The sequence below is a fragment of the Lotus japonicus genome, chromosome 1 (genome assembly GCF_012489685.1).
Source record: "Lotus japonicus ecotype B-129 chromosome 1, LjGifu_v1.2".
In the NCBI taxonomy this organism is placed as follows: Eukaryota; Viridiplantae; Streptophyta; class Magnoliopsida; order Fabales; family Fabaceae; genus Lotus; species Lotus japonicus.
Window position 1 is genome coordinate 27,499,817 of NC_080041.1, and position 22,270 is coordinate 27,522,086.

The 22,270-nt window shown below is 38.1% G+C and overlaps 1 protein-coding gene across 1 annotated transcript; it reads left to right on the forward strand.

Annotated features, from left to right (window-relative positions):
• The first annotated feature begins 20,078 nt into the window (after window positions 1-20,078).
• On the forward strand, window positions 20,079-21,981 carry LOC130734312 (protein NODULATION SIGNALING PATHWAY 2). The gene has a single exon (XM_057586666.1). The coding sequence runs from the start codon at window positions 20,339-20,341 to the stop codon at window positions 21,815-21,817; it is 1,479 nt and encodes a 492-aa protein (XP_057442649.1). The 5' UTR covers window positions 20,079-20,338; the 3' UTR covers window positions 21,818-21,981.
• Window positions 21,982-22,270: the final 289 nt, after the last annotated feature.

Consider the following 22,270-nt stretch of genomic DNA (forward strand, 5'->3'; position numbering starts at 1 on the left):
CGCCACCTTTGCTCCCCTCTTACTTGATGCTGGTGCTCGTCGACGAACGCCTCGTTGGTCCTTATATGATTCGCGGTCTGTTGCTTGTGCTCGCCTCGCCCTAATCAGCCTTCCGACCTTGCCTTTCAGCGCGAAACAAGTACTGGTTTCATAGCCTTCCAAGTGGTGATACTCGCACTATTTTGTCCGGCCCTCCACCTCTCGCTGCGAACCATTTCCATCCCCTGCGCTCTTGACCACTTGTGTCACCTCCGCCTCCTGGAGCAGCTTTGCCAATTCTTCGTTCGAGCATTTCTTTGGCCTTCCACGCCGGCGGGGGCTGTTTGTCCGGCAAGGGCGCAGACGCTCGACGTCCGTCTCTCGCGCTCCATTTGCCTCATTTTTCCGTATCCATTTTCCTGTTAGCGACTCATCCCTTCGGCTGCTTATTTTTTCTGCCCTTACACGTTTCCTCTTGAATGCGTCGTCCTCCTCCTCTAGGATGTAGGCACTCGCCTGGGCGCGAGCTTCTGTCACCGAGCGCACCGGCTTCCGACTCAGCTTGCTGTTTATCTTTCCCGGCAGCAATCCATTTTTGAAGGCGCGCGCGCGCGCCTGAGGCTCAGACTCCTCGATCTTCATAGACGCATCACTGTACCGCTCTACATATTGCTTCAAAGTTTCTCGTTCCGTCTGTCGAATGTCATACAGATCTGCAATTGTCACCGGCACGATCTTGCTTGCAGAGAACTGAGTAAGGAATTGCGATGAGAAGTCGCGGAACTTTGCTACAGATCCTCTTGGCAGAGCCTTAAACCAAGCTGTTACCGCACTCTTAAACGTGGATGGAAACACCCTGCACTTCACCGCATCAGAATTCGCGCTTGTTGCCATCTTCATATTGAAATAATGCAGATGATCCTTTGGATCCGTTTGTCCGTTGTATGTCGCTAACTCAAGGCTACTCATATCATCCGGTACAGCCACCTCCCTTACTGCCACTGAGAATGGCTCGACCTTTTCGACGGCCTCGGTTTCCCTCACTTCTTCGCCCCACTGCTTGAGGCGGTAATACTCTAACTCTTCTTGTAAACAATCGTTTTGCAGCCTGAGGTCATCACCCCGGGCATGGTGCTCCTCTTCACAGCGCAACCTCCTTCTTACGCGGCGCGGTGGGGAGCCACGCCCCTGCTCTAGCTCTTCGCTTCGCCGTCGACGACGCGATTCCATCAAGTTCCGTTGGATGACTAGAATTCCACCGACAGTCCCAAAATCCAAATAGAATTTGCACAGAAAACCAGATTTCTCTTGGACAAATCACAATCCACGTGATTCGGAAATCAAAATCTATCGTTTCCCAAAGGCGGCGCCAAATGTTCTATCCAAGAACATAGAGATGAGGTACGGTACCCATAGTGAGAGGATCGTGATGTGAGAATCTAGAGAGAGTGAGAGCGTAACCGCTTAGAGAGAGAAAGTAACTGAATTTCAAGTTTGTATTTCTCCAATGAGCTAAGAGTCCCTTACAATTGGTAATCGCTCCCTATTTATAGATTCGGGGTTTGGGCTTGGCGCCCCTAACTTCTCCTAGTGGGCCAGTTGGGCCTCCCAGGAAAAGGCCCAACTCCCTGGCTCGCGCGTCGCCCCAAGCTGGTGCGCGCCTGGCAGAGGGACCCTAGGGTCTCGCCCAGTCCAAAACTATAACTTGGTAGTTTTTATGAAACCAAATTTAAACAGAGGGAATGTTGTGGGTAAAGAGAGAGAAAAATAATATGATTTTAATGACAAGGTTTGACTGCTTGTAGAAACACCAAAATTTATTTTTACACTCTTTGAAGTTTCACATGAACTTGCTCCAAGGGTAAGACCGTCGGTATTTTACTGACGGTTTTTGAAAAAATCGTCAGTAAATATTACAGACGAGGGTTTTAATGATGGATGTTAGCCTTCGGAAGGCCATAATTTCTAATTACAGACGATTTACAACATTACTAACGGCCTTTAACGACGACCAAAAGGCCATCAGTAATTCATGTTTTTATTTTAATGGGAGGAGACACTCACGAAATGTAGAGTCATATATACGCTAGGCAATGGCTCACAAGAATGTAGGAGTCGCGAAAGAGTGTTCGCTCATATCCGGTCCACAATCCCCAATACATCTAGCCTGAAACATGAAGGCGCAATGTGCCTTCAATAAGCGCTCAACTTGCTACCATCTCGTAGATCCGCATCGCTCTAACTTAGCCGCCTCAATCCGCTTCCTTATAGTCAATTCATCACAACCTGATTCCTGATAAGAAACTCCTAAGCTTGTAGTGTTGAAGATTCCTTTAGCTTTATTGAAGAGGATGAAGAATATGAGGTATAGAAATTGTTTGGATACACTAAAAAGCACTTATTAAAACTTATTTATAGTACCTTCAAACGAGATTGATTAGCGCATAATTGATACACTTTATGTGTGTCTTTCTAAGCTTCATTATATACATTTTTATGCTTAATTGTTATGACTTAGTCATGTTTTGGCCATTACTGCTTATTTGGGTTATTCATGGAAAACTGCTTAATTCTACACTTTTAGATTATGTGACCATTTTGCTAGGACAGGTTGAATCTGGAGTTAGAGTGATATGAATGAGGAATGTAATTTATCGTTGGAAAGCTAGAAGAAAGCTCTACAACTTTCCTGTTCAGCCAAATTTCAGAAAATGCCTCTAGCTTGGCCACAATTGCTTTGCAGAGTTTCTGTCGCTGATCCTGCGAGACTGAAACAGTCTGGACTAAATTGATCATAACTTGGGCTAAAGGACACGGAATTGAGCGTGGTTAGAGGCTACAGAAAGATAACTTGAAGCGCTACAACTTTAATGAATATATGTTTTGAAGATTCAGGCATCTACTGTGGTTCGTACAGCTTTGAAGTTAGCATACCTGTCAGCACTTCAATTGGGCAAGTTGAGCAATGAACCACTTACTCCCTTTGGGTCCAGACTTCATCAGCTAAGATTAGCTTCTAAATTAGATATGATAATATTTTGAAACAAGTTTACTTGGAGGAGAAGTTGACTATTAGTGTAAATAAGTGAGGTTTAGGCTTTTGTTAGACACCTCCTATGACTCCCTCTTTTCTAGTATGAGTTGCTAGACTCCTTAGTTAGTCTTAGAATTTTTAATATTCTCGTGTTTGCAAACTTGAGGTTTTGTTCTTAATGCAAATTTTTTCTTTATTAATTCTCATCATCTCTGTTTCTGAATCTATGGTTTGCTTAATTCCGTCACTTAAGAAATAAGAGTTGATGCATGATCGCTTAGTTTGCGTTATTTCGCAACTGTTTCATAATCGCTTAGTTTTTGAAATTGTGTATTGATTTTCTCTTCGTTAGTTAACTCTCACAAGTTAGGGAAACAATAAAAAGGAATTAATCTTTTATAAACAATGAAGGTTTGTTGCACTTAAATGTTATAATCCGATGACTAACGATTTCTCTCTTCTGAATCTAATTTATTTAATTATTGATTTGTTACCTTGCAATCAAATCAATCAAAACCCCATTGTTTTATTTGCTTTTGTTTTACTCTAATCTCAATTAATACTTTACCGAGTCTTTGTGAGAACGATCCTGGTGTCAAACACCATATATTGCACTTAATAGCAAAATTGCTTTGGCACGCATCACGATAGTGCATTTTTCCAATTGGCGTTGTTGCTGGAGACTTCATTGATTATTAATTTTTTTGAGTATTTTTCATTTTTTAATTTATTTTATTTATTTTTCGTTTTTATACATAGATTTGATTTGATTTTATAATTATTTATTATATTGTATGTCGTTTTTCTTTTATATCTTCTATAATTATCTCATATATTTTATTCCTATCTTCTATCTTCTAATTCTCTTTCCTAACCTCTATTTTTGTATCACTATCTTCTATCTTATTTCTATATCTTTTATTTTATTTTACTATCTTTTTTATCTTCTTTGCCTTCATAAGTATTCTTATTACTCTCATTAGTTTTTGTTTCTTTGTTACTAACTTTTTTTTTGTGTTTTAGATCCTTTTGTTTTTTAAGATTATTATTTTTTTATATATCTCGTTACTAACAATTTTTTTTTCCACTAACTTAATTTTTTCTATTCTTTTGTTTATTTTGTTATTTTTTTCGTGGTGGAAATTTTTTGAAAGTAGCGGAAAAAAAGTGTTAGTTTGTGAAGTTTTTGCAGTGATAGAAGCTAAACTTGATAAATTAGAATTTTGGATCAAGCAGTGGGTAGCTGGGTGCCAACATCAACAATTTAGGTCACCTCAATACTATCCACAAGAGAAATTTTAAAATTTTTGGTGTGATCTGGCTTGTTATCATCCAGAAGAGAAATTTCAGCAGCCTATATATGCTCCACAATGCTACTATACACAAGAGGAATTCCAATATTCCTTTCATAATCTATATCATTCTCAAGAGGAATTCCATCAACCTTGGAGTGGTCCACCTATTTTGGAAGAATTGGCGAAGCAATCTGAAGCAAATCAGGTCCAATATAAACAACAGAACCAACAACAGACGAACAATCCTGCACCAACATCTAAAAAGTCGTCATTGGAAGAATTGGTGAAGCAGATGACGATCGAGAACATACAATTCCAGCAAGAAACTAGATCTTCCATTCTAAGACAAGAGGTCTCCATTCAAAATTTAACCAACCAAATGAGGCAGATGACAACGTATCAGAATTCTGAGACTGCAGCGTGTTCAATGAGGTAGTCATATGTCCCATTTGGTTGCTTAAATTCTGAATGAATACCTCTTGTCTTTGAATGGAAGATCTAGTTTCTTGCGGGAATTGCATGTTCTGGATTGTCATCTGCTTCACCAATTCTTTCAGCGACAACTCTTTACATGCTGGTGCAGGATTGGAATTCCTATTGTCTGTAGTAGCTTTGTGGAGCATAAATAGGCTGCTGGAATTGCCCTTGTAGATGATAGCAAGCAGGATCACACCAAGAATTTTAAAATTTCTCTTGTAGATAATATTGAGGCGGCCTAAACTTTTATTGTTAACCCAGCTGCCCACTGTTTGATTCAAAATTCTAATTTATCAAGTTTAGCTTTCGTCACTGCAAAAACTCCACAAATTAACCATTGTTTTCCGCTACTTTCAAATTTTTTCCACCACAAAAAAGATAACAAAATAAACAAAATGATAAAAAATAATAAGTTAGTGGAAAAAAATGTTAGTAACGAGATATATAAAAAAATTCTAAAAAAACGAAAGGATCTGAAACAATAAAAGGTTAGTAAACGAGAAAAGAAACAAAAACTAATGATAGTAATAAGAATAATTATGAAGGGATAGAAGATAATAAAGATAGTAAAATAAAATAAAAGATAGAGAAATAAGAAAGAAGATAGTGATATAAAAATAGACGTTAGGAAAGAGAATTAGAAGATAGGAGATAAGAATAAAAGATATGAGATAGATATAGAAGATATAAAAGAAAAACAATCTAGAATCTAATAAATAATCATAAAATCAAATCAAATTTATGTATAACTGCTGGGCTCTTTTTTTTCCCCAATAAAAATGAAAAATAAATAGAATAAATAAAAAATGAAAAATACTCTAAAAATAATTAATAATCACCGAAGTCCCCGACAACAATGCTAATTTGACAAACGCACTGTCGTGATGCGTGCCAAAGTATTTTTGCTATTAAGTGTCGTACAAGGTGTTGAACATCAAGATCATTCTCACAAGGACTCGGTGAAGTATTAATTGAGATTGGAGTAAAACAAAAGCAAATAAAACAAGGGGGTTTTGATTGATTTGATTGCAAGGTAACACAACAATAATTAAATAAGTTAGATTTAGAAGAGAGAAATCGTTAGTCATCAGATTATAACATTCAAGTGCAACAAACCTTCATTGGTTATAAAAGATTAACTCCTTCTTATTGTTTCCCTAATTCATGAGTATTAATTAACTAAGCGAAAATAATTCACAGTTTCAAAAACTAAGCGATTATGAAACAGTTATGAATTAATACAAACTAAGCGATCATGCATCAACCCTTATTTCTAAAACGATGGAATGAATTTGCACTAAGAACAGAACTTCAAGTTTTCAAACACCATCTTAACTAAGAAGTTTAGCAACCGATACTAGAAAAGAGAGAGATATATGAGGTGTGGTGAGATGAGGTGAAGTGCCTAAAAAGAGCCAAAACCTCACTTATTTATAGTAATAATCAACTTCTCCTCCAGGTAAACTTGTTTCAAAATATTATCTTATCTAATTCAGAAGTTAATCTCAGCTGATGCAAGTCTGGGCCCAAAGGGAGTAAGTGATCCATTGCTCAACTGACCCAATTAAAATGCTGGCAGGTCTGCTAACTTCGGAGCTATACGAACCACTATAGATGGCCGAATTTGCAAAACATATATGTATGAAAGTTGTATCACTTTGAGTTAGCTTTCTGTAGCCTCTGACCAATCTCAATTCCAAGTCTTGTAGCCCAAGTTATGATTAATTTAGTCCAGATTATTCCAGTCTCGCAGATCAGCGACAGAAACTCTGCAAAGCAATTCGGACAAGCTTAAGGCATTTTCTGAAATTTTTCTGAACATGAAAGTTGTAGATATTTCTTCTAGCTTTCTAAAGATATATCACATTCCTCATTCAGATCACTCTAACTCCAGATTGAACCTGTTCTAGCAAAACGGTCACATAAACTAAAAGTATAAGTAGTTTTCCATGAATAATCAAAATAAACCCTAATGACCAGAACATGACTAAGTTATAACAATTAAACACAAAAGTCTATATAATGAAACTTATAAAGACACACATAAAGTGTATTAAATACGTGTTTATTAGAGATCACATAGAAGTTTATTAATAAATTATAATTTCTACCACATATAATTACAAACCAAATTTAACAAGCTACAATCAATTTACAGAAAATTATTTACTTAGTAGTGCACACTAGAATCCCCAACCCTTACATACAAAAAGGATGCAAAATACGTGGGAGTATAAGCTAGTATTCCAATTCGGACTAAATAAAACACTGAGAATCTGATTATTTTTATAAAAATACTAATTTTTTATACACTTTAGGACAGGTGATACGGCTGAGTCATTAAGTCAGGCTTTGCTAGTTCTTTTCCGTAGTTAGCTTGATTCTGTGATTCACATGCACTTCTCACAAGGTTGCTGCTGGGTGATTTGCACACAGTTCTCGATCTCTCTTTTAAAAAAGGTAAATAGGTAAAATAATGTTCGTGCTTCAATAAACCAAGGCATGATCAAGCAATATCACCTAAAGGATTTAAAAATTCACTATTAACATATATAACGACAACACAGATCATAAAACATATATGGTTGTTCATAAAGAATCAAGCAAGGTCAGGGAGTGGGTCAAGTTTTGCATCAAACATATATAAATATCAGACTACTGAAGAGTGATTTGCTTACAGTGGCAGTACTTGAAGTGCAAAATACATGTGCATTATTAATTAAAATAATGAAGGAATCATGCTTCCTACAACCACCGCTAATTAAGTGATTTGCTTGCATTGACACTTGTGTGTGTTGCATTTTGAAAATAATAAGGGAGTATTGTACCGTATTAATATAATAACAAGAATTAAGAATAATGGAATATTGGCTCGATGGAAGAGACACTTAAATCACCAGATTATTAAGAGACTATTTTTAATCTTGTAAAGTATATATATAACCTCTCTGTGTCACTAGTGATCACTAGCATGTTAAGAATGCATCAGGATAAATACTTTAATTAATTAGTGTTTATGGAAATAATCGTTTATCATATATGCCCTTATTCATAAACTTGTTTGTGAAATTTATTGAAATAAGTTGAAAGTATGTTATAAGTTCTCTTATTCGTAAGTTCATCTAAATAACTTCAAAAACAAGTTATTTCAAAAAAAAAAAAACACTTCAAAAAATAAGTTAAAAATATTGATTCAAGTCCTGTACTTTTCGGATCTAAGAAGATATCCGAGATACAAGTCATTTCATCCTCATGAGAAAATCATTTGAGAAACGGTGTAAGAATAAGATCTAGACTAAGAAATGAAACATGTTCTAATCTCATAAATAGAGCCTAAAAAGATAGAAGAAACTCTATAAGATGATGAATTCATTTTAGTTATGTAGGATGAACTCAATAAATTTACAAGAAATGATGTTTCAGAACCTCATTACGAAACTATTATTTGAAAACGATGGGTGTTTAGAAATAAACTGGAAGAAAATGGTAAAGTGGTAAGAAACAAAAGATCAAGGTTACAATCAACTTGAATATTGACTTCCATGGAACATTTTTCTCTGTACCTAGCTAGACTTGAAGCCATCATAATACTTCTTCTTTCATTTGCTGCACAAAATAAAATTTTGTAATATCATACGGCACATGCATGGAAATTAAGAGGAATAACACTTAAGACTTGTTGGAACTATCGTTATAAGGAGATTTCTATGATACCTAAATGTATTATACATCACTACAAGAAATTTGTCATATACCAATGGCAGAAAACTGTCAGTAAAGAGTTAAAAACCGTAGATATAGAGCAAAAAACTTTTACTAACGGACAATTCATTTCGTAGACTTTGAGTCGCTATACATACAGAAAATATTTCGTCGGTATATCTTTTAGCTACGGTTAAGCATCCGTAGGTACATACTTTAAGATATACCTACGCTTTTTTTACCATTGGTATAAGCATTAGTAGGGACCCACAAATTCTCAATACCAGCAGTTTAACTGCTAATGTTATAGGCTTTAGTGACGTGACAAATAAATAATTTACATCTGCCCATTTTTTAATCATGTTTTTCATTTTTTATTTTTAAAAACGGAGGGGATGAATGGTAAATTTGAAGAATTGAGGGAGTTAATGCAATTAAATATTTATTATGTTATAGTCCTAATATTTTCTCATAATTATGTTAAACATCTACCCAATTTCATGAAGCTTCTTTTTTGTGTTTTAGGGGTTTCACATTCAGGAAAAAAAGATTAAGCTTCATCTTAACCCAAAAATTCATCCTTCATCTTCATCTTCATCAACATTCCCTCACCAAAGTAAAGACCCCCACTTCATCTTCCACAATCCAGATCTGGATGAACACCAAAACCCGATGACACCTCCTCATCGCTTGCGCTTTCGAGGATTCTGATGACCTCATCCTCCAACTCCTCTCTGATCTCCAATCCTCCTCCACCAACGATCAAAAGCAAGCCTCCATGGAGATCCAATTACTGGGAAATACAGAAAAATCGTCATCTTTGACTTACAACTCTTCATGAAGGTACATCGATCTTGTTCATCTTTGTCCTTGATGATGTTTCCCACATCTTCCATTCCTCGCTGCTGAAAAGCCCTACAAGCGCGACTCAACCCCCACACGATCCCATCCCTTTCTTTATGCAAGTATCTATACCTACATCGTGAAAAAATATCTATTAATATATTGATTTTTCACATCAATGATTATTTAGACATGTTGAAGATGTATATATAGAAACGAATTGTTGACCATATGAGAATTCAGTACAGTAGTTAGGAAACGAAATGGACTAAAAAACATTGTGAATCAATATATTACTAGATATTTTTTATAAGATACTAATAGATATTTAAAAATAATTGATCTATTATATTTAATATTTCTTAATCTATGTAACTTACTTGACCTAGTAAAAAATGCTTAATTTGATTTTGTAATTGAATTGACTGTCATAATAAATTATTATTTCAAGAGTAGTTCAGAGACGGTTAAATTGACGTGCCGCAATAATTTGGCAAGGACCACAAGCCGGTGAGATAGGCACAAAAAAGGGGTTGAGATAATTAACATTTTCCTCTAACAAATTAGCTATGTGAGTCTTTATCGTGATGTAACGAATGAGCAACTGAGTTTTTGTCCGAAATACATTTTGGCAACTGAGCTTTCATGTTGATAATTTCTAGATAATGATTTCATGGTTTTAATACTTATCTGAATAACTTCTAGCACTTTTCGATTTTCCACTTGTTTTTCTGTTTGTTCTTTCAGAATCTGAACATATTTCTCTAATTGAGAGTAGTGTTTGCATACATGGTGGTGTGTATGACCAAGAGCACGATGTGTGTATTACTGAGAATTATATTCACGGTAGAGGAAGTATCTGTAAAAAAAGTACTCTAATGTTCAAGTTAACAATAGATTAATAAAATAATTCTCTCATTAAACGTCTATAAGAGCAATATAAGTAATGTTTAGCTTACGATATGATTAATCTTGTATATATGAATAGTGGTTAGAGTGAACAATGGTAGAAGTGTGTATCCTTTGTCAGGATGTTAAGTAGCTGACATTTGAGATATCAACCTTAATTACTTAGGACTCAGGAGAACTTCGCCCTTCTATCAACTTAGACTTATGATAGGTTGGTCCATTGGAAAGTGGAAGTTATGTGTTTTGTCGTCCTAGCCGACCCACTTGAAGATCACTGGTCATGTAGTTATTTGGGGTGACCAGGACGATAGTGGATTGAATGGTCATTTAGGTCTATCGGAAGAGAACCACTATAACTTGACATGTCTTATGGAAATACTTCTTTCAATATCTTGAAAAGAGCTTCTGGAGTTGTTGGCCTTGTGATCTAATCTCGTTCAATCGAAAATTTTGTCAGCACATGGCTCTTTCTTCTGGTTCTGATTATTATGGTGGTCATCTTATCAGCACATGGCTCTTTACAGAGTCGTGATATCTTCTATTTTTTCTTTCGTATCTTCATAAATTTTCTCTTGACGACTCTTCTCTGTGTCTGGACAACTTATGACTTATACATAATATGTATAGTCGTTTTAGATCTTTCTTACACTAAAGAAGTGATTCCTTACAGGAATAGTGGATGTGTGAACGTTTGATGCTTTCAGCATAATCATGTCAAAACATCTTTTCTTCTACTTATCATCCTTTAGCTGATACTTATTTGCTGTTAGTATGAGTGAGTTGCTAAAGGATGACGTCCCTTGAGACCTACTTCTAAGTTAGTCTTCTTCTGAAGGAATTTGAGTGCTTGCCTTCCTCATAGAGCATATTGTCTTGTAGTGAGATCGGCTTCTTTGATATTCGTGGATAATCCTAACCTCTTTTTTGTTCAACAAGATTGCCTCTTTCTTGAACTCTCTTCTAAACTTTGATCAGGGCTTCTCCTAAATATCAGAGTTGTCATCGATCATATTTTCCTTTGGAGTTATTCTTCAATTTTAAAGCATTGGATAATGCCGAGTAGAGGCTTGAGCTTCCTTCTAGTCAGCTTTTCTTATGAAGTCTGGATATACATTGATAGCAATTCCGCAAGTGTACGGATTGATCGAAGTAATGAAAAGATATCGAACCAGGAGGATAATTGTAAATCAATTCGTTCTAAGAGTTTAGTGTTCAGAATGTGAAAAAGAAAGCAATATAAGTTTGAGGTTTTGTTGTGTTTAACACATTTTTTATGAAAAGGAAGAATTGTAATTCAGATAAAGAAGTACCCTGGGTAAAGTTTCACTTAGTCCAATTATGTTTCTTACAACCAAATCCTTATATGAACTTTAGAACCCCTTCTATGGTGATGTAGTCTTTACCTTCACTTGTTAATACCTTAATCAAACAAATCATTCAATCTCAGGTTGCTAAGCCTAATACCTTAGTACCTAGTCAATTCAATTGAAGAATCATTGTTCTATGTTCAGGCCAACACAATAAGTTCTCACCCTTATACCTAAGTGGTAGCAAACAAATCAATCTAATCTCAGGTCCTTTAATCCTGACCAACTACCGTTGTGCAAGAAGAAAGCCAAACACTTGCATGCATTCAAGAGAGTATTGAAACAGAGAAGAGATACATAGAAATGAAACTTTATACATATAAGAAACTCAGAAGTTCAAACCATAATGTTGTTACTTTTAGTTGTCTGCATTTTGTCAAAAACAACCTGATGTCGAAGCAGATGTTGTAACATCGTGTCTGTTACATTTGTCCCTGCGAGGCTGCTGTGTGTTGCATGTTTGTTCTGGAAGTTTTGAATTGTTTTACGTGATCAACAAGTTATAGTTGTTAAAGAAGCTTTTGTGGCTATCTGAAATATAATATAGTGGAATCAAATCTGCTTAAGAGGATTTGATTTGGTTTAAATTGTGAAAGTTGTTATCTTTTGTTCAAATCTTATTTGATAAGATTTGTTACTGGTTTAAAAAGATTTGTTCCAGGTCTGTTTTGTGGACTCTATTTTCGTGCAAGCTCATTGAAGATCAAGACCTGAAGAATGGCTATTTAAGGAGGCTTAACCCTATTTTAGGGTTGTGTTTTGTGAGTCCTTGTTATGTTATTTGTACACCACTCTAATGCCTCCATTGATCATCATATGGCATAGAGTTGATTTGTTTTAGTTGAGCTGTAATCTCTTCAAACATGTGTTGATTGTTGTTACCAATCACTGTGGCAGTGATTGAGAGAAAGTGAGAGGGGCTCTCATACTTAGGTCGATATACTAAGTAGAAAAACACTAGGTAGATTAGGAAAAGAACTATGAGCTGAGATGTTCATGAGTGTCTGTAGTTCCTAAATCTTGAGATAGAGAATTTCCTTTCTTTGGGTGAAACCCTCTAGATGTAGGTGATGTTGCACTGAACTGGATTAACAACTCTTGTGTTGTGTTTTTAAGCTTTTCTTGCAGTTTATTGTTGATCGATTGTCGAACCTGTTGTTCCAGCATCGCTTAGAACATCTGCTGTGCGAGAACCAGAATTTCAAATAATAAGAACTAAGGTTCACTTCACCCAAAGTACAAAGATAACAAGCTAAGCATGGCTAGAGAATTCATCAAGAAGCCACCCACAAGCTCCAAGAAACTAAAACTCTAAGTTTTGTTCAAAAAAGTACAAGATACCTAAAGGTTATAACAAAAGTCATATTTATAGAGTTTCCAGCAGTCAACCACGCATGTGCGTGGCCTTCTCCACGCACATGCGTGGGCAAAACACTCAAAATGCAGCCTCAGGTCAGGTCACGATGCATGTGCGTGGATTAGGCGGCGCACATGCGTCGCCATCAGGTTTTTCCAACAGTACCTCCACGCATGTGCGTGGGGATACATGGCGCACATGCGTGATTCATCTGGTTTTTCTTCAATTTTGTAACTCTCACTTCTCCTATCGTCATGGCTCTTAACTTAGCTTTCAACCATCATCATTAGCCATCAAAAACCTATCAAAACTGAAAAGAATCTCAAGAATCCATCAAAATCACAATGTAACTCATGGGAACATCTCATTAATCATGATAATTCATCATCCCTTCATTCAATTCAGCAAACAAAACTCCCAAAATGCAATCAACACTCATGAATTGAAAAGACTTTAGCTCAAAACTGACCATAGGAATTACTCTCTAACTAAACTAATAAAAAGACCAAATAAATTGATTAAAAACACCCAAAATAATGCAGATGCAATTATGAAATAAAAAGGGACTCAACTTGACTTAAAACCCAGTAAAGGACCCAAAAAGAAAAAGAAAGAAACAAGAAGAACTCGACAAAGATAGAATAAACCTCGGGTCATCATGCGTCTTTTGATAGGTTCACTTCCTGAAGATCTTCTTCTAGAGTAGGTATGAATGGCTTTGTTGTAGTTCCTTTATCAGCTTCTCTGATCAGCATCTTCTTATCTTCTGATTGGCATTGTTTCTGCAAGGATGTTGCTGCAAAATAGTTTTGAGAAACTTCTACAAAAACTTTTAATGTCACTGGATTGTTCATTATTAAAAGTTAGAGAATGATCCTTTCAGGATCCAACATACCCCCGAGCTTGACAAGCCATAGCCCAAACCCGACACCCAACTCAGAGAGAGCTAGAGAGGGGTCACACTTCAAGTCCATTATGCTCAACACTTAGGACTTAGGGGTATACCCCAAAGTTTGGTAAGCTCAAGCTCAACCTAAGACCCGACTCATATAGCAATTTACACTTAAGTCCTTTAAACTGATGGCTTAGGACTTGGGGCTGTGTACCCCCCCGAGTTTGGCAAGCATAACCTGACTTAAGATCCTACTCAGAGAGTGAATTGCACTTCAAGTCTTTTAAGCTCAACACTTAGGACTTGGGGGCTATGAACCCCTCGAGTTTGCAATCCCAAACCCAGCCTAAGACTCGGCTCTGGGAGCAGGTTACACTTCAATTCCATTAAGTTGCATGCTTAGAACTCAAGGGTTGTGTACCCTCCAAGTTTGGCAAACCCAACCCCAAAGGAACTTCACCCCCTCCCATGAGGAAGGAGAAGGGTTTAACTCAACAATAAAGGAGGAATTGTGCTCCATAACCTCCCAAAAATGGGAGCGGTTGTAACTCTGAAAACCAACTTAATGTTATCTCCCTATTTGATTAGAAACCCATAGCATCTAAATAATACCATTAGTACACTGCAAAATTGCCAGAAACTCAGTAACCCAAGAGACAAAGTGAGCCTTCATAAAGGTATCTTACCTCATTACATATTTTGGGACCTTAGATTAAAGATTCTCAAGCACTTGGCTGAAATTCTGTAGTTTGGAGGAAACACACCCAATTTAGGACTAATCACCCATGCATTTTATTTATATCATTCAAATTAAGTGGTAGGAGCTACGGACATATGGGTTGCGTAGGGTGAGGTTCAGGGATCAATTCCTAATGAGTTCAATTTATCTTTCCGATGTAAAAGAAATTATAATGATAAATAAATATTTGGTTTCTTTAATCAGAGGATGAAAAATATGAATGGAATGAGTTTGTTTGATGTGTTTCCATTCATTTCCTAAGTAGTGTAGATGATCTATACCATGATGAGATTATGAGCGAGTTTGCTTAGATCTTTACTTTGAAAAAAACATTTTTTAATTTAAAAATTATTTTTTCTAAATTTTTAAGAGACTGTCTTCAGACTTTGAAAATAATTATTGTTTTAAAAAAGGTTAAAACAAATTACTGAACTTTGATTGGCTTATAAAACGAACTATCCGGCTTGATTCTAGAGAAAATAAAAAGTGTTTTTCATTAGTGTAGCCAAACAAATCAATTTATACTTTTCAATGTTTTTAGAAGAGAAAAATGATGATGCACCGAGACACTGTCAACCAATCAGATTTTAAGGATGTACTAAGTCAATTAATGAAATTAAATAAAAAGAGAGATTTTCTCACATCCTTGAAATCTGATTGGTTGACGGTGTAAAAAAATTTTACACACCGTTAGTGCATAGAAATTAAACTCTTTTTAGAAATCTCTAGAAAAAATAATTTATGAGCTAAAGTTCTTTTCTTTTTAGAATTTAATGTGTATGCACCGTCAGTGACAGTCACCAATTGAATTCCACCACATCAGTAAATATATTTTTGTTTTAATTAAAATTTAAGGTGAAAGTTATTACTCTATCTATGTAATTGGTTGTTAGTATAAAACTGTTTCACTTAGAGTGCATATCCATTAAACTCTTTTTTTTTGTAACATGGAGGGGCAAGGCCCCGGAAAGAAAGTCACTGCTAAGCTATAGGAAGATAAAGAGAGGCTAAAGCTCCGTTGGCATCCTGGTACAGAAGATGGCGGCACTCCGCCAAAGGAGATTGTAGAACTTGAGTCACAAAGCCAAAGACATGAGCCGCCTTGGCCAAGCTATCCGCCACTGAATTAGCTTCCCGCAGAACATGACGAAATCGTATATCCACACCTGGCGGCATAGCACGACGAATAGCCCCCACCAAATCCCTATACAGACTAACCAACCTTGCTGATGAGGAAATCACTGCAAATATGTTACCAAGCACATCCAACGTGGTACGAATAGCCCAAAGCTCCGCCAATAAATGATTCGAGGTTCCCAATATCCTACAGAATCCATGGATCCAATGACGAGAGCAATCACGAAGAACCCCACCACACGCCGCCTCACCCGTATCCCAAACCGAACCATCAACATTGAATTTCACCCACCCAAACACGGGGAAAAGCCAGCAAGGATTATCACAACTCCTTGGACTCGTGTCATCGTCAAGAGCAGCCATCACATTATTGTGAAGGTTTGAATCCACCCACCGCTGAATCTGGCCAAGATCCCACTGAACCTGATTGAAGACGACTTCGTTCCTCATGCGCCAAACACACCAAACACTAGTCGCAAAACGGAGAACCCATTGATCCCTGCTTGATGCCACTGGACCACCCTCCATGTTCCAGAGAATCCATTCCTACAAATTCATGGAAAAAAACCTTGTCTGCATCCCACCGGGCACAGACGATAACCAAAGGGACCGCACAACGTGCAATCCCGCAAGGCATGCAGCAAGGATTCACGCATGGCGCCACAGACATGACAAAGGTCATCCTCTGCAAGATGCTTGCGGAATCGTTTGTAATTTACCATCAGTCCATCATTAAGATCCCGCCAGAGGAACAAACGCACTCGGGGAGCCCCCTTCCACCTCCAAGGAAGCCTCCACATAAGGTCTGTAGGTAAGGAATGTACCTCCTCTGTCAGCAACTCATAGGTAGAGCTAGTGGTATACACCCCATTCGTTGTTCTCCCCCAGACCGGAGAATCCGGATCAGTCGATATATGGCGCAGTAATACTTCAAAATCTCTTAGAAGACAACATTTGGTATGAACTCAATGACACTATCAACGTCCTAGGTTCCATCGCTTCGAACCAAATCAGCCACCATGCAATTCACGAAGGGTTATGGAATCAATTGAACTGCGACGTCCACCAGAACAACACCCGAAGCAAGTCAACGATCCTTTCAGAACCGCACAGATTTTCCATCCCCAATCTGTCAATGAATTCCACGAGAGAAAGCCTTCCAAGTACTTCTAACTCCATTCCAAATCGAAGATTCTGAAGGTCGACGCTCCACCATAGGAATAATACCATCTCCACACCTGTATTTATGCCTTAACACACGAACCCATAATTCGTTTGGAGCATGAACAAGGCCCCAATCAATCTTCATGAAGATGTCCTGATTGAATTCATGGAGACGCTTCAACCCAAGGCCACCCATAGACTTCGGCGAACAAACACGATCCCAGGGAACATGGCTGTAACTCCTTCCATCAACATCCGCACCCCAAATAAACTTCCTCAAATCACTCTCCAGCCGATTGCAGACATACTTCGGGAGAAGCATAGTTTGCATATAGTAAGTGGGAAGGGACGTCAGTCACGTCACCACTGATTGTGTTAACGTCACTCTGCCCGCCAAGCTTAGAGACGAAGCCTTCCAGGAAGTCAGGCGCTGTTGGGAGTTCCTAAGGAGTAAGTCATATGTGTCTTAAAAAGACACACTCTTTATTTTATTCTTATATATAGTTCATCTCATATATCAACCAATTCAAAGACATCTTAAGGCCCGTAACGGTTTATTAACAAATTTTTGGATTTTTTTTTTTCGATACATCGAAAAACACAAATCTGGATTTCCTGGAAGTATAATTTTTTTTTACTTAAAGTTGTTAATATATTGTGTGAAAAATAAAACATAATAATTAAATTTTACCAACTTTTTATTTGCGCTGGTTACCATAGGACAGGTCCATCATGGACCAATTGCTCTAAGATGGTCTTATCCTGGACCCAAAATAATATGTTTTGTGCCAAACTTTCTGCAATCCTTAGATATATTAATAAAATAATTGTAACAATTCAAATTACTTAATATTTAAAAAGTTCAAATAATAAAAAAATTAATTGAAAATCGAGATTGCAAAAATAACCCTGTGTTCACCTTCAATCCCACCCTTTTCCATTGACCACCCAACTATCACCTCCCTCTCCTCCCCATCTTACAGAAACGTGAACCCAACAGAGTCAATCATATCCAGCAGTCTGAACCGCCACCAATCTCTATGCTAGGGATGATACTGGATACAGTATTATAGTACCCATTTTCATACTCGCATTTTTAAAACTCTCCTGTTATCATGCAAAGGTCACAACTTCAATGTGTGTCTCTGTACCCTCTTGATACATTTTTTTTTGAACTTCTCTTAATACATATTTGTCCGCACACATGCTTGCAATTTAGTTAAGCATAATATGATTTCCACTATTTTCATTTCAATGGAAAATAAAAATATATTATGAAATAAAAACATAATTTAAGAATTAAAAAAATCATCCAAATACTTGATAAGTAAAATCACTTAACAAAGTATGCTTATAAAAAAAACTTAACTAAGTATAATTTTTTTTGGAATGATTTAGCGATCAAGAAAGTTATAACTTTACCTTTAGAATTTTAGATTTTTTAATAGAGTCATAAAGTTAAAGGTTAATAACTTACTTATTTTTAAACATAAGTAGGAGTAATTAAGAAATGAAAAATATGATATTAAGACCTTAATTGCTCACTTATTTATAAAATGAGTAAGTTACAAAATTATAGCATTAATTTTTTTAATATACCGCCAAATGTTATAAAATAATAATAATAATAATAATAATAATATAATAATAATAAATAAATAAATAAATAATATGTGGTTATAGGGCTGGTTGGGTACAATACTACGCATACCCTCACCCCTACCCACTACTTTTTGTGGGTATTTTTACTCATGCCCAGCCCTATAGTTATCTAGCGAATTTTTACCTTATTCATTGTGGACATTTTTTGTGGGTACCCATAAGTTGGAGACCCATTGCCATCCTTGCTCTATGCCATACTTATCAAACTCCACCCGTGCCTATTTAAAACCCAAATTCGGCTTTCATTGCACCTTCCATGGCCAAAACCTACAACCACTTTTCCACCACTATTTCAGGCAACATCAACGCAACCGTGCAAATCCAAACCGAGCAACCTCATCTCTGCCCATAACTCACATCCCTGGCCTTTAACTATAACCACCTTAATCAAACCACAAAAAGCCCAACGCAACTCCAACCCTTATCCCCACCTAGAAGAAACCCCAACTTTCGAAGCCAAACCCTGAAACTCAGATCTGGTTTTCTCATCCAATTATTCTTCCTTAATAATCCATGACATAAACCAGAAGAAAGCAAGCAAACAACCTTCCCACCCTTCAATCCAACGATCATAGGGAACAACGTGTTTAAAGGAAGTCATAGCGACACTATTTTGGATGACAACATGGTGAAGGTGACAACCTCGAACAGAGAGATTGAGTTGTGCACCCCCATGACCTTGAAGGGCATAACCATCAAGCTCCTAGGCCACAGACTCTACCGGAGCTGTCATGAATTGTTATCTGAGCCTCTAGACCACGACAAAGAGCTTCATACTGGTTAGCTATACCACATTTGCATATAGGGTTGAAGGTGTATCAAGCCTAGATTTATGTTTCTTCGTCTCATATTTGATTTTTCTTTCTTCAAATTTGTCTCATCAAATCGGGTTGTGAGTGCGAATTGGTTGCACTCACACCCAAGTGTTGTTCCTTCCAATTTCTAAAGCATAGTATTTGGGTGGGAAGAGGAAGCACAAATCAAACCTGGTGGACGGTGTGATGGATTTGTTCTCGGTGGCTGGCAAACCTGGAAGCAAAATCACAATGGTTGTGGCGAGATTTGAAGGAAGCACCGACAACGTTGTGGTTGAAGGCTGATAGGTGGTGGTTGTAACCTTAGTCGTGGGTGATGGAGAAGACACCATAAGCAAGGTGAGAGAGATTAAGGATGTAATTGGGTGAAATCTACTAACCTAATAATTGTAGGTAATTTTGTAACTTAACTTTTTTAAGATAGGGGTGCATTTATAGACCATTATTTTAGCTGGTCCGCCCTTACCTTTATTTTCTATACATTTTTTCAGTAACTTTTAATTATATTTCTTACCGCACTCATAATGATCTCTTCTTATCTTTCACTTAGGTTGATTGAATATTTGAATGAGGAATGTCAACAAAAACAAAGAAGATTGGTCAACACCCAAACAATGCAAAGCATAACGGGACACTATCTTTTGTGTTGGTTTTTGACTGCTACAAAGTGTAGTGACAGTAAAAAACCGTCATATAAATAGGTATCTAAAAGTGATTTGCTCCGTTTGAGTGTTTGTGTATCATTGCTACTACAAAAATCTTAATTAAAATTTAAAAAACAATGAGTAGTAGTTACTTTAATAAAAAAATGATTGTTTGGCATGGAAATGTCGCTTGTTTTGACTCTATCTGCTCACTCTCAATCAAGCAACCGCCTTATTTAACTTCGCATCAACTGTACGGCACAGCATAGTGCTTCACTTTGTTAATCTCTCTTCTTCCTCCTGTCACTCCCAGCAGCACATCATGGACATGGAGATTGACATTGACGATCTCCTCGACTTCTACGGTCACAGCAGCACCACCCCGAGCTCCGACGACGGCGGTAACTGGGTCCCCTGCTCCCCCCTCGTCGACTGGGACTCCTTCACTGCCGCCGCCGACCATGATGACTTCCACCACATCATCGACTCCTTCATGGACTACACCCTCCCCGCCGGCGACCTCACCCCAGAAGAAGAATCCATTGGAGAAAGATCCGCAACCACCACGGAGGAGGAGGACGATGAAGCCACTGCCGCTGATCACAGTGGAAAGGGCCTCCGCCTTGTGCACCTCCTGATGGCGGCGGCGGAGGCTCTCACCGGTGCTAACAAGAGCCACGACCTGGCTCGAGCGATATTGATTCGGCTCAAGGAGTTGGTGTCCCACACCGCCAACACCAACATGGAGAGACTCGCGGCGTATTTTACCGACGCGCTACAGGGTCTGCTAGATGGCGCCGCGGGTGCGCACAACCTTAACAAAAACAGCGTTGTTGCTGGACCCCACCGTGAGGACCCACAAACGGACATGCTGGCAGCGTTTCAGCTCCTTCAAGACATGTCACCTTACATCAAGTTCGCTCACTTCACAGCCAACCAGGCCATCCTTGAGGCTGTGGCCCACGAACGCAGGGTCCACATTATTGACTTTGATGTTTCCGAAGGGGCCCAATGGGCCTCACTCATTCAGGCCCTATCTTCCCGTAAGGATGGCCCGTCGGGCCCCCACCTCCGCATCACTGCATTGTCCCGGAGCTGTGGACGCGGGGGCGGAAGGAGGTCCATTGCCACTGTGCAGGAGACCGGACGACGGTTGACGGCGTTCGCAGCATCGGTCGGGCAGCCGTTCTCATTTCATCAGTGCAGGTTGGACCCGGATGAAACGTTTCGGACTTCTTCTCTGAAGTTGGTCCGTGGGGAGGCGTTGGTGTTCAACTGCGTACTGCACTTGCCTCATCTTAACTACCGGGCCCCCGATTCCATCGCATCGTTCTTGAGCGGTGCGAGGGAGCTGAGCCCGAAGCTCGTGACATTGGCCGAGGAGGAGGTGGGGCCTGTTGGGGATGCGGGTTTTGTGGGCTTATTCATGGACTCGTTGCACCGTTATTCGGCAATGTGTGATTCGCTTGAGGCCGGGTTTCCAATGCAAAGATGGGCTCGGGGTTTGGTGGAACGTGTGTTTTTGGGCCCACGAATAACAAGCTCGGTGGCCCGGTTGTACCGAACTGGAGAGGAAGATGAGGAGGGAAGTGGGTCATGGGGAGAGTGGTTGGTTGCTTCAGGGTTCAGGGGAGTTCCAATAAGCTTTACTAATCATTGTCAAGCCAAGTTGTTACTTGGTTTGTTTAATGATGGGTATAGGGTGGAGGAATTAAGTAACAATAAGTTGGTGTTGAGTTGGAAATCAAGGCGTTTGCTTTCGGCATCTGTTTGGACTTCTTCAGATGACTCTAATTTGTAGATATTTTCTTGGTTCATTGATCATTATTGATGCTAGAATATTGGAGGCTTCTTTAGCAGCACCATCTCAGGAAAAGCATGGAAAATAGTACTAAACCTTGTTCTTGTTGAGATTTTTTTTGGTCATGGAATAAAGAGCTCTTGCAAAGCTGAATATTATTTCTTCTCTGTTTGTGTGCGTGTTCTGGTTTTCTGGTTTTCTATCTTCATTCAGAATTTCATTCCATTTTATTTTAATTTTTTTCTTGTGAATTCAATATATTGGTTTTCTTTGTCTTTGTCCTAATGTTAATTTTAGTGGAGCCTGAACAATTGACAGATCTCCTACATAGGGTCTGTAGGTAAGGAATGCACCTCCTCTGGTTTTTTAAACTCTATAAATTTTGTTCCGGTCCCCGCTTATAAATATAAATCATATAAATTATAAATCTAAAATCTTTAACCATAAAAATAA

Excerpts from the sequence above, each read along its gene's own strand:
- LOC130734312 (XM_057586666.1), top strand. The coding sequence starts at position 20,339 with ATGGACATGGAGATTGACATTGACGATCTCCTCGACTTCTACGGTCAC.